This window comes from Humulus lupulus, chromosome 6 (assembly GCF_963169125.1).
Source record: "Humulus lupulus chromosome 6, drHumLupu1.1, whole genome shotgun sequence".
Taxonomy (NCBI): domain Eukaryota; kingdom Viridiplantae; phylum Streptophyta; class Magnoliopsida; order Rosales; family Cannabaceae; genus Humulus; species Humulus lupulus.
The window spans coordinates 156942742-156959691 of NC_084798.1; the positions used below are offsets into that span (position 1 = coordinate 156942742).

General features: G+C 34.1%; 3 protein-coding genes across 4 annotated transcripts; all 3 read right to left on the minus strand.

Moving 5' to 3' along the window:
• Positions 1 to 709: 709 nt before the first annotated feature.
• Positions 710 to 3163, minus strand: LOC133782636 (uncharacterized). The gene is made up of 2 exons (XM_062221970.1): positions 2852 to 3163; positions 710 to 1268 (listed from the first exon to the last, which is right to left on the minus strand). The coding sequence occupies exons 1-2, from the start codon at positions 3006 to 3008 to the stop codon at positions 874 to 876; spliced, it is 552 nt and encodes a 183-aa protein (XP_062077954.1). The 5' UTR covers positions 3009 to 3163; the 3' UTR covers positions 710 to 873.
• Positions 3164 to 3948: 785 nt separating this feature from the next.
• On the minus strand, positions 3949 to 11019 carry LOC133782638 (monodehydroascorbate reductase, seedling isozyme-like). The gene is made up of 4 exons (XM_062221973.1): positions 10492 to 11019; positions 10315 to 10369; positions 10015 to 10086; positions 3949 to 5842 (listed from the first exon to the last, which is right to left on the minus strand). Exons 3-4 carry the CDS (start codon positions 10030 to 10032, stop codon positions 4154 to 4156), a joined length of 1707 nt encoding a protein of 568 aa, XP_062077957.1. The 5' UTR covers positions 10033 to 10086; positions 10315 to 10369; positions 10492 to 11019; the 3' UTR covers positions 3949 to 4153.
• A 137-nt stretch (positions 11020 to 11156) lies between these two features.
• Positions 11157 to 16320, minus strand: LOC133782637 (probable disease resistance protein At4g27220). 2 transcript variants are annotated; one of them, XM_062221971.1, is made up of 3 exons: positions 16145 to 16320; positions 15334 to 15466; positions 11157 to 14271 (listed from the first exon to the last, which is right to left on the minus strand). In XM_062221971.1, the coding sequence occupies exon 3, from the start codon at positions 14263 to 14265 to the stop codon at positions 11305 to 11307; it is 2961 nt and encodes a 986-aa protein (XP_062077955.1). In that variant the 5' UTR covers positions 14266 to 14271; positions 15334 to 15466; positions 16145 to 16320; the 3' UTR covers positions 11157 to 11304. The 2 variants fall into 2 exon arrangements, with proteins under 2 accessions (XP_062077955.1, XP_062077956.1); XM_062221972.1 differs by lacking the exon at positions 16145 to 16320 and adding an exon at positions 15795 to 15894.
• Positions 16321 to 16950: the final 630 nt, after the last annotated feature.

Here is a 16950-nt window from a genome sequence, read left to right on the forward strand (position 1 = left end):
TTATTTATTCTGTTATAATATTAATTTATTTTAAATATTTTTATTTTGAGTAATATATATTAAATAAATTAATTGCAAAAAAAATCAAAAAACTATTTTTAAAAAAAGCTAAAAGCTTCGTTTTATTAGCTTTAACCTCTCCATAAATTCTTCAATAAACTATTTTCTGACTATAGTCTCTATTTTCTTAAAGAGTTCCTATATTTTACTAAATTAGGTTTTTTATTAGAAAATGTTACAAGTTTGTTGTACAATTCTCTTATGGTGTCTCTAATTTATATTTGTTCTGGATTAGTTGTGCATACTCATCTATTGTATTACAATCTTATTCTTTATAATGAAATATTCATACTTAAAAAAAAATTAACACAACCATTAAGTATTAACCCATATAAATTTGTGTCTAAGAAAATTTAAAATATTAAGAATTTTAAAAATAAAATATTTTTTCTGCATTATTATTTCTTCAATTTTTTTATTTTTATTTTGAGTTCTTGAGAGAGAGAAAAACAATGAAAATAAATTCATATTTTAAGAGAAAAATTGAATAAATAATTAATAATTTGAAATTAATTATTGTAATAGAAATTTTGAATCTTAACTTTATATGGATTTTTTTTTTCACATCCAAATAAGCAAATTAACATTAGATAAAGATCCAATAGTTAGAAACATTGTGATTACCTATAGTTTTTTTTTCAATAACTACTACAGAAAAAGACCATATATATTTATACGTAAACATTTATCAGCTTTAGCAGTAACTCTACTAAGCCTAAACAATACTCGTTTATTTCCCAACACTAGTTGGCATTACCTCAAGTCTTTGTGGTAATGATATTAGTAGCTCTGGTTAATGTAATCAATCCCATTTCATAACCTGGAACGAATAAAAACCCTCTTCCTATTCTTTTCAAGAAGATCGTACACTTTCATGTCTTCCTCTGGTTTTTTCTTGGAAGATTCTAATTCCTCTACGCTTTTTGTCGATACCTTATGTTGTTGCTTTACGTAGTTCATGTCTTCTTGCATCTTCTCCATCTTTGGTAACAAGTTTTCATAACCTGATTTCTTCAAAGCTTCTGATTCCCCCACGTTGTTTGCAGCTGATATATTATGCTGTTGCTTTATATTGTTCATGTCATCTTGCCCTATTTTCTCCATCACTAACTTAAAATCTCGTGCCTTGTTCTTGTCATTATAAGGAAGCAATGGAAATGGCTCTACTTTTAGCTCTTCTTGCTCAACCTTACTCATATGCTTTATACCTGCAAAGATCATTTAGTGAATAACTTATTTATTCATACGTTCTTATTCAATAGAGATATTTACCATTGACTCAGCGCCTACAACATCATATATTAAAATCTCAAATATTTACCATTGACATCAGTGCCAACAACATCATATATTAAAATCTCAACAAGGTAATTTTTTTTCTTTTCTTTTTCCAGTATAGCTTTTGGAGTGAATCATTGTTGAGAGAGGTATTATTATATATGGAAAGAGAACTCAGGGGTAGTAATACAAGCCACAATGCACTCAATCAGATGGGCAGAGACCCAAGAACATCATTAGAATCATTTCAGAACAAGTTCCCAGTAATTAACAGATGTTAAAATTCTGGAAAATCGTTAATTGTAAGAGAAACAACTATGGTTTAGGCCTAGAATTTGTTCTTCAAAGAAATATAAACCAAAGTAGTAAAAATTTTAGTTCTATATTTGTCTTTCCATTTGAACCTTCCAATCCTGCAATGTTTATGGCAAGAAACCTCAATTAAATTAAATTAGAAGACATGAACTCTAACAGATTCCCAAGTAATACAACACCAGGAAAATCTAATTCATGTGAGTGATGAATGGGATACACACTTTTCATACACAAAATATGACATTTTTATAAAGAATTCATTAAAAGTCACATGGTCTCGCCCTAAAAATAATATGGTCGAAATAACTGTTTGTGTCTAACATCACTCAATTAATATTGAATAATGCTAATATACAGTAGTGGTGCTCGGCACCATAATAATACAAGTGAGGATCCCATGATAACCTAATTCTGTGAGACTCTCATATAGTCGTGTATAGTGCCCTATAACATTACTCATTACGTCCCTGTTACTCTTATATCGTAGTAAGAAAACGAATCCCAAATCCCATGGGAGCAAATCATTAGCCTAACAACTCGATCTAACCCTCATTTGCATCCAAAACATAAAAATTAAAAAACCTATAAAGAAGCTATAATTTTTTATGTTGCAACATGACATTTATGGCTGCTCAAGCTACCATATTTTACATCAACAAATAAATTGAGCAAAAAACTTTAACCAATAAAGTTATTGGGAAGTGGTTATAGGCATGGTGGTGATACATTTATGTTAAGAGGTTCCAACTCAAATCCCTATCCCCAAATTAAAATAAATAAATAAAGTGATTGAGAAACACATAACAAATTAATATGAAAGTTTCCGAAGAGAAATCGAACAAAACTACAAGCTCCATAGAAATCTTTAGTAACTCCTGCACTAAGATTTTCTTGGTTACTGTCATTTTTTGTAATTGGATAATAATATTATCAACCACTACAACGCTTATATAAACTCAAAATCCTCGAGCCGTAATATGAAATTGGCATAAAATATTCACAGTCGAAACAAACCCATTAATTCAAATGGGTTAAAAGACAAAATTTTACACTATAAACAAGTGTCGATGATTCCAAACCATGGCTACCACGAATATGAAATTCCTTTTTCGCAAAATCAAATTATTACCGTGTTTAACAAAAAGATAACGGATACAGTGAAAGAAATCTGCAAGTATTAGAGATAGAGAGAACCTACCATTTGATATTTTGAGAAAAGAGTCGACGGTGGAATCGAACGCGAATTTGGCGACGAAATTCAGGATTTCACTGATTATTCCTCGACGTTGGGGCTTGGATTTGGATTCTTTCAACGCCGCTTCGTGAAGCCCCTCAATTCTAATTGTGTCCGCCATTTTCTGTTCTGGTGTACTAGACTAGATGGAAATAGTGTATTTACTCTTCTTCTGTGCTATATATTTTCATAATAAGACCGATGGTAAAGTGCTGAAAATTATGGATTTTTTTCCTATTATTTTTTTTACATCCCTCCCCCAGCACCAAGTAGCAGATTTTTTTTTTCCTTTCTTTCACAAGATTACAAATTACAATGTTATTTAAAAGAATATATTTTTTATTATTATATAATTTAGTATCATTACAACCTAATATTTTAATTAATATCATACTACCTTCTATTTTATAAATTAGTTAAAAACATACTTGAACTCACCTTTTACAAAATATCACTACTTTAATTACATAATATATCTAATATATTAAAAAAAATAGTATTGAAATTAATATTAATGTTTAAAAAAATATATAAATAGTTTTATTTAATTAATTGAAATATTAATAATAATGAAAAAAATTCCAAACTTTTAAAAATTTACTATTTTTTAGTGTAATTATTATTATTATTTTAATTAATTAAAACTTAAGGAAGAAGAAGAAGAAGAAACAAAATTATTAATGTTTACAAATTTAAGATTTTTTATTAATTTTTATATATATATATATTATATAATTAAAATAAAGGTATTTGAATAATATTAAAAATAAATGTGATCAAAAATTATGTTTAACATATGTTTTTATAATAATTTGTAAAATGAAGAATAATATTTTGATATTAATTAAACTGAAAAGGTGTTATAAGTTTGTATAACAATAAGATGTAATATTTTAATCTACATTTATATAATAAACAACATGAGAACGTTTCATAATTATAGATTCGTAAGGTTTGCTTACTTGTGTCGAATAATTTTTTTTTCAAGAAATTATTGGAAAAATCTTCCATTTCTCATAAAAAAAAATCTTCAGAAAAGGTTACAGGAGCACACAGAGGTATATTGTCAACTGCAAACACACTACTCATTTTCAAAACAAATATACAAACAAATCAAATGAATGAAATGATTTCCAAGCTTGAAAAAGGAAAAACACACACACACGCAATACTTTAAAATAAACAAAGAACAAGGTAAGGAAGCTGGAGTCATCAATTTTATAGAAACCAAATCCACACTATTAATCTTATAAAATTGAACTTTTACTATATTTTTAAAGCATAGGAGAGACCTTCCTTGGATAGTTCTTCCATATCCACTACTGTAGGTTGGAGCCTTGCAACTTTGGCAATAGCCTCATTTTCTTCATTACTCCCTCCCTCCAAGAAAGCTCCCTTAACTTTTCCACTTTGAATCCAGTAGGATCCAAACTTGGGTTCTTTAGATAAAGGATCAGGGTCCCCAAAAAGCACAGTTTCACCAACATTATCTCCATAAAACTTCCATGACAGATCAAACACCCTTGAATAGAAGAAAGGAAGGTAGTCATACTCTTCAATGGACACCCCACGTTCACTAGCTTTAATGGCTTTCACAGCTTGCTCAGCTGACTTTCTGGCATGGTCAACATGCTCAACTCTCCTCATCTCATTGTACATTTTCATGGGGAAAGTAGCTACATCTCCAATAGCATACACATCAAAAAAGCTTGTTCTGAAAAATTCATCTGTCTTAATTCCTCCTTTGTCTTCTTCAACCTGTCCTTTGAACAATGAAGTAAGAGGCCTTCCGCCAATGCCGACTACAACAATATCAGCCTGCAAAACCTTACCATCCTTCAGTCTCACTCCTTTGACCTCTCCATTGCTTGACTTTGCATTGAACCCGATTGCTGAAGTACCCTTTACGATTTTGATTCCTTTGTTGGTATAGTAACTCTCGTAGAAAGTTGCTATCTCTGATGTGAAAAGCCTACGCATACACCATGCTTCTGGATAAACCATGGTGACATCTAAGTTGTTGATTCTCAAGGCTGCTCCAACTTCAAGGCCAATGTATCCTCCTCCAACAATGACTGCTTTTCCCTTTCTCGTTGATCTAATACCTTCTACTAACTTTTCAGCATCACCGATTTCTCTCAAGTAGAAGATGTTTTTTGCATCTGTTTCTTCTACACCGAAATCTGTTAACTTCATTGTTGTTGAACCGGTAGCAATGACCAGAGTCTCATACTTGAAGATTGTTCCACTTGATGTGGTGAGAGCTTTCAAAGACAGATCTGCATTAACTATTTCCGTGTTGAGGAACAATGAGATCCCATTTTCTCTATACCACTCAGGAAGCAATCTCTGTCCTCCACTTCCCACACAAACATGAAAACCAGGAAGCCTTGAGGGACTTTTTGGAGACAAGTAAGCCTTGCTAAGGGCAGGGCGCTCATAAGGTGCCACTGGCTCTTTGGAAATGATAGCCAATTCTCCTCTTTGAAGTCCTTCTCTTGTAAATTCTCTTGCTGCATAACCGGCTGAGACACCGCCCCCAAGAATGATGTACTTGAAAAACTTCTCAGGGGATTCATACAGACTTCCTTTATGGATAAGTTCCTTTACTTTTGAAGTTTTTTCATCAACATGTTTTCCAAGACATACACGCGAGAGATGTTTCTTTTCTCCAAGTTTTTGCTCAATCGAATATATTTCACTTATGACTTTTTCGATTTCTTTTAACCATTCCTTAGCTTCCTGTTCATGTTCAGGGATCTGCTTAGCATGCAATCTTTGTTCTATATCTTCCTTTTTGATATATAAACCTTCAAAAATGGTCTTGAGATTTCTCATGTTTTCTTCAAGTTCTTTGTAGTACTTAAAATATGTTACAATAGGTTGTGCCCACGTGAACATCTTGATTATAGTGAACAATCGGATGCAAAATTCTAATAAAGAAGTTCGTAGTTCCTACATAAGAATGTTAAAGAAAACATCAAAAAAAAAAAACAGTTGATAGATCCTTATTAAAAAGAGATACATGTACATTAACCTAAGTGAGGTAAGATTAGTGTGACTAATGAGTAATGAAAGAATTAACAAAGGGAGAGTTTAGCCACCCTTTTTTGTTTATATTTTTTTTTTCCTTTCTCCACCCCCTTCTAAAGATATTAAATTTTTTAACATTTTATTTTCCCTCATATATAAATATTACTCATTCTTAACAAAATTAATTCTTCCTCTACATAATTTACAGCCCCCTTTTCTATGTAACATTGTTATCTTCTACAACTTTTTTCTTCTTATTCTTCTGCAACATTATTAAAAAGAAAGGCATTTATTGACATATACTCAAGAAAAGGATCATTTTGCTCTAACCCCCATTGACAATTATTGGCAGCTAAGAAATCAAAGGCTTACCGTGTGACATAGCTGGAAGATTTTGAGTATTATTTTCTTTCCTTAGAATATTTTGGTTAGTTGTGTATATTCTGCCTTTATGTCTGAGATTATTGTATAGCCTATATAAATCGATCATCTCAATGAATAAAATTATCATGTTTTCATCACAATCAATCGTCTCTATATTTTCTTCCTATATTTCATCATGGTATTAGAGCTGTTAATAGCCCTCTAAGGGTAAGGGTAAGTGTATTCTTTGAGTCAATACAAAACTCCCAAATGCCTTTCAGCTACTTCATTCACGATAAAAATCACTGTATTACAACAAAAACTTATATAGCTCATACCAAAATAGGAAATACATTCTAACAGAAAACAGTTGGTATTTTCTCCCTCTCTCTTCTTCAACGACTCTCAGCCATCACAAAATCCGTTAGCCAACGTGGTTTCACACGTTCTCTTTGTCCACGCACCCTACCAGCCATCTCCTTCTCTTTCAGTTCTGCATCGTTACTCTCCTGCCTGTTAACAATTTTGGGCTGACAGAATCAATCTTTTGGGCTGCATTCTTAACCCAGGAACTGACCTGTTCTTTTACAGTCTCTAAGTCCAATGGTATTGGGCTGCTATATTGGGCTTGGCTATCACTTCTCCCTTCCTCAAAAACAACCTTGTCCTCAAGGTTGGTGACATTATAAAGTTGACAGAAAGCTTCGTAATTTTCCCAGGTTGCATCCTCCGGCGGACTAAGTGACCATTGCACCAATACTTGTTTTATAGGCTTGTTGTTGATGTATTTTACACGAGCTGCAAGTATAGCTATTGGCACCATGATGGGACGATTAGCTACAGTGATTTCAGGCAGAGGGTAACTCTTCAAAGGCAGCTTGCCACGGAACAGTTTGAGGAGCGATACATGGAAAATTGGGTGGATGCGACTACCTTCCGGTAGCTCCAACGTATAAGCAACTGGTCCATGTCTGGCTAAGACAGGAAAGGGTCCAAAATACCTGCGACACAGCTTAGAATTGAGCCTTTTTGCCACTGTTGACTGTCTGTATGGTTGGAGTTTCACCAACACTAATTCCCCAACCTTAAATTCCTTGTCTCGACCGTTTTTATTAGCTTGCTGGCGCATTCTGTTCTGAGCTTGCTGCATATTTGCCTTCAATTGCAGCAAGATAGCATCCCTTGTAAGCAAGTCTTCCTCCACGGCTTGCATGATCGTTGAGCCTCGGTTGTTAGCGGGAATGGAAGGAGGAAGCTGACCATAAATAGCTTGAAATGGGGTCATTCCAATGGCAGAATGATGGCTGGTGTTGTAGTGGTACTCCGCCCAAGTGAGAAACTTGCTCCACTGTTTCGGGTTATCCGCCATAAAGGCCCGAAGATATTGCTCTAAATATCAATTTGTGACCTCCGTTTGGCCGTCGGTTTGGGGATGATACGCTGAACTCATCTTCAATTTGGTGCCCATAAGCTCGAAAAGCTTCTTCCAAAATGCGCTCGTGAAAATGGGATCACGATCCGAGACTATGGTATTCTAATCACCATACCAGAAAATAACTCAGCAACTTTTGAAGCAGAGTAGTGATTTGGAAGAGATCCGAAGTGGGCGTACTAGGTGAAGCAAACAATCACGACCAATATATTTGTCATGCCGTGAGAGTTAGGCAACCCAACGATAAAATCCATTGCTAAGTCCTCACAAACGCGTTTCGGAATCTCCAAGGGCTGTAGCAACCCATAAGGGTTTGTGGGCGAATACTTAACCGTTTGACAAACAATACAGGATTGCACATACTGCTTAACCTCGACTCTCATGTTTTTCCAAAAAAAAATTGCACTTAATCGGAGGAAAGTGTGTTGGAAACCTGCATGTCCTCCTGTAGGAGTGTCGTGAAACTCATTCATAAGCAACTGCTTAAGATTGGAATACCTACGAATCACCAATCGGTGTTTAAAATATAGTAACCCGTCCCGTATTGAGTAACTTTCTGGAGCTGTATTTTTGTCTAACAGCTGGGTATGGATTAGCCTAAGATCCAGACTGGTTGTATTCTCCCTTCGAAGTTCTTCCAAAAATTCAAAACACTCCGAAGATATGGCTGCTTGGAGTACAGAGACGGTTCCCTCGTGTTGCCTAGATAAGGCCTCCGCTGCTGAATTTTCGCGGCCAGCCTTGTACTCGATTGTGAATTGGAAACCCAACAATTTGCGGAGAAAGTGTTGTTGTTCAGGGGTCTGTATTGCTTGTGTAAGCAGTTCTTTTAGGCTCTTATGATTAGTTCTAATTATGAAATGCCTACCAAGGAGATATTGTCTCCATTTCATTAGTGCCTCAGTGATAGCCCTTAACTCTCGAATATAAGCTGATGCTCCAACATATTTCGGACCCAATTTCTTGCTAAAAAAGGCTAAGCAAACTCCAGGCAAGGGGTTATTTTTCGAGAAAACTCTTGAAAGAAAAGTCGAAGTATTCACTGATGCAAACTAGGCCAGATCGATTGATGACAGAAAATCTACATCAGAATACTGTAGTTTACCATGGGGCAACTTGGTAACATGGCGAAGTGAGAAACAGACAGTTGTTGCTAGAAGCAGTGCAGAAGCTGAATACAGAGTCATGACTCTTGGAGTGTGCGAGGCAATATGGATAAAAAGACTACGGGAAGAATAAAAGATTAAGTATGAAGCTCCAGTTCATCTTTATTGTGACAACCAGTCCACTATTAGTATTGCTCACAACCTAGTCCATCATGACAGAACGAAGCATGTGGAAGTCGACTGTCACTTTATTAAAGAAAAAATTGATGGAGGAATTATCAAAATTGAGTATATGCACACTGATCAACAACTAGCAGATATTATTACCAAGGGATTATCTCGAAAGTATTTGATTGCCTTATAAACAAGTTTGGACTCATCAATATCTACAGTCAAGCTTGAGGGGGAGTATTGACAGCTAAGAAATCAAAGGCTTATCGTGTGATATAGTTGGAAGATTTTGTGTATTATTTTCTTTCCTTGGTTAAAATATTTTAGTTAATTGTGTATATTATGCCTTTATGTTTTGGATTCTTGTATAGCCTATATAAACCGATGATCTCAATGAATAAAATTATCAAGTTTTCATCACAATCAATCGTCTCTATATTTTCTTCCTATATTTCATCAACAATCCTAAATGGAAAGTTGTTTCTACCCTAGTTCAAGTTCAAGAAGAAAGAGAGATAATAGAAGCAGGGTTTTGTAAGCAAGTAAAGAATCAATTAAGGCACACATGTTAGCTTGTTTCTGCTAAATTTAACTTAGAGACCTAAAATCTGTCATGACAAGATTGTTTTTATATTTTGGTCATAAGAATACTTATTTTAGAATTCTTCTATACTACTATGGATGCTAGATCTAGTTAAATAAAGAAAAATTGCATTGACAACCCCACTTATTTCAATATTATACCAACACCCATTTAGACAAATGATACACACAGTCTCACCCTCTGAAATTAAGGAAACAATTCACAGATAATTTGGTAAGTTATTAAATTGTTTTCCTCTAATAATTGATAAGTTAAATTATAAAAAAGCAGAAATTGTGAAAAAAATTGTTCTTACAAGTATCAAATAGTGTTAGAATTATTAATATTTGTAATAGAGGTGTCATTATAATATTAACATCACATATCGAGTGTCAGTGTAATGGGTGGCATAGTAGAAGAGAATATGATTAGGACTTACAGCCAAGTTTGCTTTCATTCAATTGTGTTTTTATCTTCAATTCACGTAGTTGTTTTGACCATAAGATGAAGCCTTGAAGAAAAAGAAAACAAAAACATTAGTACTTTGAACATTATCATTTCAGAAATAAAGTAAATCCATAGCCAAAATAGTAAAAATCACATATAGTCTAACAATGCATAATAATGGAATATCTAGAGACATTAGTACTATGTATGCACTTTAATCTCCGAGGTTTGTAAAGTTGGATCATATGAGAGAGACTAACTGTAATAGAATTTCTGAAAAAGGAAAATGTACCTGGTTGACTGGCCAGAACAAGCAGGAAATCTTTTCGCCACAATGTGAAGGGACTCTGAGAAGATAAAAAATGAAATCTAATAACCAAATATCATGCCAAAAGTCTGTTCATTTTATAAGAGAACAGAAAATGAAAAGGTGGGAGTCATAGAAGCAAGGTATCAAATGCATTCATACTTAGGCAAGTAAAGTATGAGAATGGGACCAACGCCATGAAACGAAATATCTTATAAATGAAAAGCTCTTATTCAAGTGGCTGCTTCTTCTTCTTCCTCTTTTTCTTTTGGATAATTTATGAGGTGATACTAAGCCTTCCCTTGAAACAAGAGCAAGAATAAAATGTAGTTTCCCGTTCAGATGAATTAGAGTGGTCCCCAAACACTTTAATAAGATCATCTAGATTAGAGTTTCCAAGCTGGAAAAGAGCTATTATTACATATGTATGTTATGGGACATAAGAGTGAAGGTGATGGTACTGTGAGATGGTGGCCAAGATCCAAAATCTTACACTTTACATAGAATAAGATCACATATAAAGTACAAGGAAGTTTAACAGCTTACTTTTCCTCTCATTCTCAGTAAGTTTAAGACCATAACAGAATTTGATTGGTATTGAAACAAATACTGGAGAAGAACTTGTTTCATAGCTTTTAGTTTAATGCAAAGTCATGAAAGAAGAAAATACCATAATGACTACTGTATAATTAAGGAACGCTGTTTTTCCTTTTTATTGGATTATTTTTGGATTTTTTCAATGGCTATGACGCCGTGTCTTGATTTCTCTTACATAAAAGTTTCAAAACAAAATAAGTAGATGGCTTGAATGTAAAGCTACCAGATAGTAGAAGAAAGGTCAGCTCCAAATGTGTTTTTCCATTGACAGAACAAAACAGAAAATATGGCATGTTAAATTTTCAATTAGAAAACTAAGACATTGTAATCATTGACAGATAACAAAGCCTAGACATGGTGAACCTGTATTAATATAGACTACAAATATCTTGAAAATTGACAAAAGGGCCCAAGGACATCCTTAGCTTTTGGATGCTCCCATTCTAGAGAATCCCACCATTCTTTTGGATATGCTTTGATAATTTGAAGAGAAGGCGGAGGATATGGCTGGTTGTCAAGCCAGGGCATAGAGATAGGGATCCTTTTCAGCTTCTTGCAGTAGCGAACTGCAACAAGTTGGAGAGAATCACAAACCAACATGCCATAACTACAAATGCTTCTCAGTTCTGAAAGGTTCCAAAGTTGTAAAACCTTCAGCTTGGGAAGAGAGATTGTGATAGTTCTCAGTTCTTCTCTAACCATCATCACTTCTGCATCATCATCACTTGGTGCTGCAATTATCTCTACCATTTGTCCACAATCTTCTACATGAATTTCTTCCAGGTTTTGGAGGCATGTCAGCAACTCAGGAGCGAGCAAGATTTTTATACTGGAACAGTTATAGATCCTAAACTCTTTAAGACTTGAAAAAGTTCCTGGTGGTGGTGTTGGTGGTACAAGTGGTGATTCAGCTATCTCCCTCGTAAAGAGGGTGTGTAAATTCGGCAGAAATGCAAGGCGTAGTGACTCTAGGCATTGCAGAGGAGCACAAAGCGAGGATGATGAAGAAGAGATAACAAATTCCACCCCCTCACAGTTATTGATTACAAGAGTATTTAAGTTACTTGCAGTGTTCAATGATGCAATGTCGCATAAACTAATTGCATCATGGCACTCATGAAAATATAGATACTGAACATCAGTTGGTAGAACCAGGGAGTCTTCTCCTTCCGTGCTCCTGCTTATCCTGCAGTCTTTCAAAATCACTTGTTTATCAAAGTTTCCGCTTTCAATTGGTGCAAAATAAGGGTCGTCTAATCCAACTTGAAGTAGGTAACTACATGGTCCTCCTCCCTCAAAGGATTTGACATAAGTATTGAGGTTGCTAACATCAAAAAATTGACCAGCAAAAGTTTCCAGCTTTCTCAAGCTTGCTACTTCATCTCCTTTCACATTTAGTGTCTTGGATAACCCATAAATTATTAAGCACTGGAGACGAGAAAGTTTTGGTAGAATCCCATCAGGCAACATCTTTAGATTAGGTGCATGGAGATTCAAGTATCTGAGATTGACCAGCATTTCCATACCTTGAGGAACTTCTATAATTCCTGAGTTTGCAAGGTCCAGCCTCCTCAGGGCAGTCAGCCTTGCTAAGGAAGGGAGATTTTGTAGCATATCACATTCTTTAAGTGAAAGCGCAGTGAGATTGTCCAAATCAGACATTGAACTCGGCAAACTTTCAATGCCAGTATGTGATAGATCAAGAACCTTGAGACCCTGCAAATGGACAAAAAAGGAATCTGGGATCCTTTTTAGATCATTAAACTGTAGCATCAGAGTTGAAAGTCTAGAACAATTTGGTGCTGCACCAGCAGGAATTTCTGGAATTTTGTTATGCATCAAAGAGACTTTCTCAAGATTCTTTGTCCAAGTGTCTTCATCTGGTAAATCTTTTAATCCTTCTCCAGCTCTTACCATGAATCCTAGATCTGAACTTGCCAACTGAAGAGCCATGTCTCTTACTAGATCATGCATCTTCACACACTTCTTCTCAGATGGGAAATACTCTACAGCACCTTCCAATAAGCAAGAATTTTCAAGTTTATTCAAAATAGCATGACCCCTATCAAACTGTGCCCGCCTACTTGTCATTCTCTCTATGAAGCCCTCATCTATAAACTGGTCTATCAACTCATCTCTTTTGATTTTATAATCCTCGGGGTAGAGAGCACAGTATAAGAAACATCTTTGCACATTAGAATCACTCAAACTTCTATAGCTAACCCTCAGTACTTGATATACATCAGTTTCCATGTCATCTTGCTCCAGTTTTGATTGCTTCAGTTTTTCCAACGCATTTCTCCACTCGCATATATCATCCACTTCTCTCATGCTTCCAGCCATTGTAATTATCCCCAGTGGCAGCCCTGCACATTCTTTTGCAACAGACCTTGCAACATCTTCAAGCTCATGAGTGAACCAAACTCTCCGCTCAAGTTTCTCTACAAATAATTTCCAACCTTCTTCCTCGGAAAGAGGTTCTACTTTGATGTTCATTTGGCAACCCAACCTGCGACACACTTCCAAAGATCTTGATGTCAGAATCAATTTGCAGCCATTTGCTTTGACAGGAATTCCCACCTTCTCAAAAAGAAAATGATTCCACAGATCATCTAAGATGAGAACAAACTTCTTCCTTCTCATCAAAGCTTGTAGCAATTTCGACGCCCTTTTCTTTTCATCATCCTCACATGAAAGATCAAGAGACACTACTTTGGCTATGTCATTCTGCAATTTACAAATGCTAAAATCTTTTGACACAGTGACCCAGTAAACATTACCAAAGGTACATGACTCCTTCAAAAGCTGGTTATGGATGTGCGTCACAAGGGTTGTTTTCCCCACTCCACCCATGCCATAAATGCCAATGCTTATGACCTCTTCCTTCAGTAAACATGTGCGAATCTTATCCATATTCTCATTAAACATCTCACCAACTAATTTTGTTGTCAACAATGCATTGCCTCTAGTGTCATTTACATCAAGTATCAACCCTTTACAAAATCTACCACTTTGTAGAAGTTCTGTTACTTCTTTTGTAAGCTCTTCCATGCATTTCCCCAACTGCACACGTGACTGCAATCGCCTCTCTTGTATCACTGCTTGCTCCATCATCCGAACTTCATCTTTTTTCCTTTTCACATTTTCCAGCCAATTTTCCACTTCTTTCTTTCTTTTCTTTAACGAAAATGACTCTGCATATTCTAGTTCACTAATAATATCGACTTCTCTGCTGCTCAGTTCGTCTAACTTTCTTTTCAGCTTTTGCATCTGCTTATTAAGATTGCAGTAACTGCTTATATATTCTTTAACCTCAAGTAATTTTCCCAAGTAGTCCATATGTTCCTGCTTAACAACAATGTATAGTTAGTTCAGATTTAGCATGGAAATAAATCAATTTTATGTTGAACTTTGCCTTTTCATTCAATTATCATTCCCACACAACCAGCTAAATTCCTTTGAGAACAAATATAATCACAGGACCTAATAATAACTAGCTTTTATCCTATTCAAATACATTTTAAAGGAGTTTAGGAGCCAGTTTTGGAAGAGCTGCAAGGACTTGCTAAGCTTTTAGATCATCATTCACTCTAATGGCATACAGAACCTGAGCAAAGGCAGCTTGGTGGATCAATTCGATAACTCTTTAAGAAATTATATATTATGCAGAATAACACATCTAGTGATTGAATTTCTCGTGTCATACTATAATAAATTTTTTCATTACCTCTTGGGGTCAAGACATGTGACACAATATTTTCTTTGTAACTACTTAATCTTGAAATTACTCCCCTAAATCTTAGACATATTGGGAATTAAACTAAAGCCAAAAACCCAAAATCAATATTTACAAAATATTACTCAACAAACAAGTTTGTTCATAAATTATTTGATCAACAGGAGGCAACTTCATAATATCATCATACCCAACTTGGATATTTTTACAGTTAAGAAAGTATAAAGCATGTTAAGCATCAAACATATTGCATAGTCCATAATGTCTTCTACAGTTTCTATAAATACGGCAATTAGGAAGGGTAAGAAAATGAAGAAAAACAACGAATTTTTCATGTTTTGAAGTTCGATATGATACAAAAAAAAATCCATTTAACACAAGGGTTGATAATTAAACAAAAGAAGTAAATCAAAAGCTACAGCCTCAAGGAAGTTGACATTACTATTTTCCATGTTCTTAAATAAAATAAATAAAAACCTCAAAGTTAAGTATACTATCTACCAACCAAAACATGAAGCAGAACAAATACAATATTTTGTAATGACTAAATGGAAAGAATCGAACTTTAAAAGAATCTAAAACTTCAATACAAGGAAACTTGGATAGTTGATACTCACTTTGATAATTCAAATTTACAAAAACATTGCTAAAAGGAATCAAACAAGTGGAACCTTTGATTGTTCTCTGAACCAAAGTGAGGTGAAGCAGAAGCTAGATATGAAATCTCAAGGGAATAAACACCAAACTCCAAAAGCCTTGGATTTGAAGTGTACAAGTTTGACAGAGAAATTGCATGGAATATGCCTATCATTAGAAAAACAATAAAACAAACAAGTGGATTAGATCAACAAGTCAAAATAAATTAATCTAAGACCACAAGAACAAATGGATTTAGAGAGTGACCAAGCCCAAGATTTGACAATTTAGCAAAAAGGAAGAATCTAAGAGAACTTTCAATCAAATTCAAACAACCAGCCAGGAGACCAGGTTCTTTTTTTTTAAAAAAAAAGCTCATATGCGTTAAACTATGAAAGTTTCTTCCTTCGAGAAGTTGTAGAAATTCTATCAGCTAAAAATCTTGAAATTAATGCATAAGCACTCAAATATATGTAAAACAGAAGAGATAGCATACCAGTAATAATAAAATTAAAGCACATAAAAGACAATATCATATTTAAAAAAAGACTACTTATCATTAATTTTCTTATTAGAAAAGTATTAAAGAATGGTTGTGGGAGAAACAGAACATCATTCATCATATTTAAAAAAAGACTACTTATCATTAATTTTCTTATTAGAAAAGTATTAAAGAATGGTTGTGGGAGAAACAGAACATCATTCTTTTTTTTTTCTTTTATTATTATTATTAAAAAAATAAAATTATTAGTTAGATAACATCGAATAGTCAGTCTCTAGTATCAATCAGCTAGTCAATTTGACTGGAATTTAAAGATATAATATTAATAATACTTTTCAATTTACCTTGTTAGACCAGGCTAAGCTAATATCAAGTTGAGGAGAAAGGGCCTAACCCATAGAAATTTCTCAGATTTCATTTTACCATAACTAACCCAGATTAGATAATCTTGAACCTTGACTTCTTGGCACAATCGTCTCTGAAAGTAGAGTTTTCTCGTTCTGTTAAGCTAAACGAAAAAGGTGGTTATCTATCTATTTAAAAAATATGATTTAATACCACTTCTAATAAAAAAGTAAAAATTAAATGGAATAGCCATTTAATAATAATAAGTGTAATAAAGTTATGAAGAAATAAAAAATGTGAATATTCAAAATTTATACGACAGATAATAAAAATAAATTAATATATTTTCAAAATAAAACTAAAAAAGACATATCGTATGAGTCTGGTAGTGCCACTTGGAGAAGAGGAGAAAGTGTCGTGTTTTAGTTGTGTTGTCTTTTTATTTACACATTTCTAATCTCCAAATTTATACATTGTTTTTTTTTTTGTACACATGGCTTTTTTCACTCTTTGGCATGCCCAGTAACCCATGTGTGGTATTTGAAACGTCTTCCTAGTTATATCGCAAATCTTTTAGATAAGCCGCTTAAAGAATTAGAAGGTCTGGTATACTGTGATGTGTGATTTGATAAAAATTATGTTACAAATGCAGAATGAGAAACTGTTATCCCATTCAATCGAATTAGGATGTCCCATATTTGACATGTCTCTTGGTAAAAGTAACATGAAACTCAGAATTATAGGTGTGTTCAATACTCCCAAGTAAAAAGGGAAATTGGTCTATGGTCAATTAAGTAACAAATAA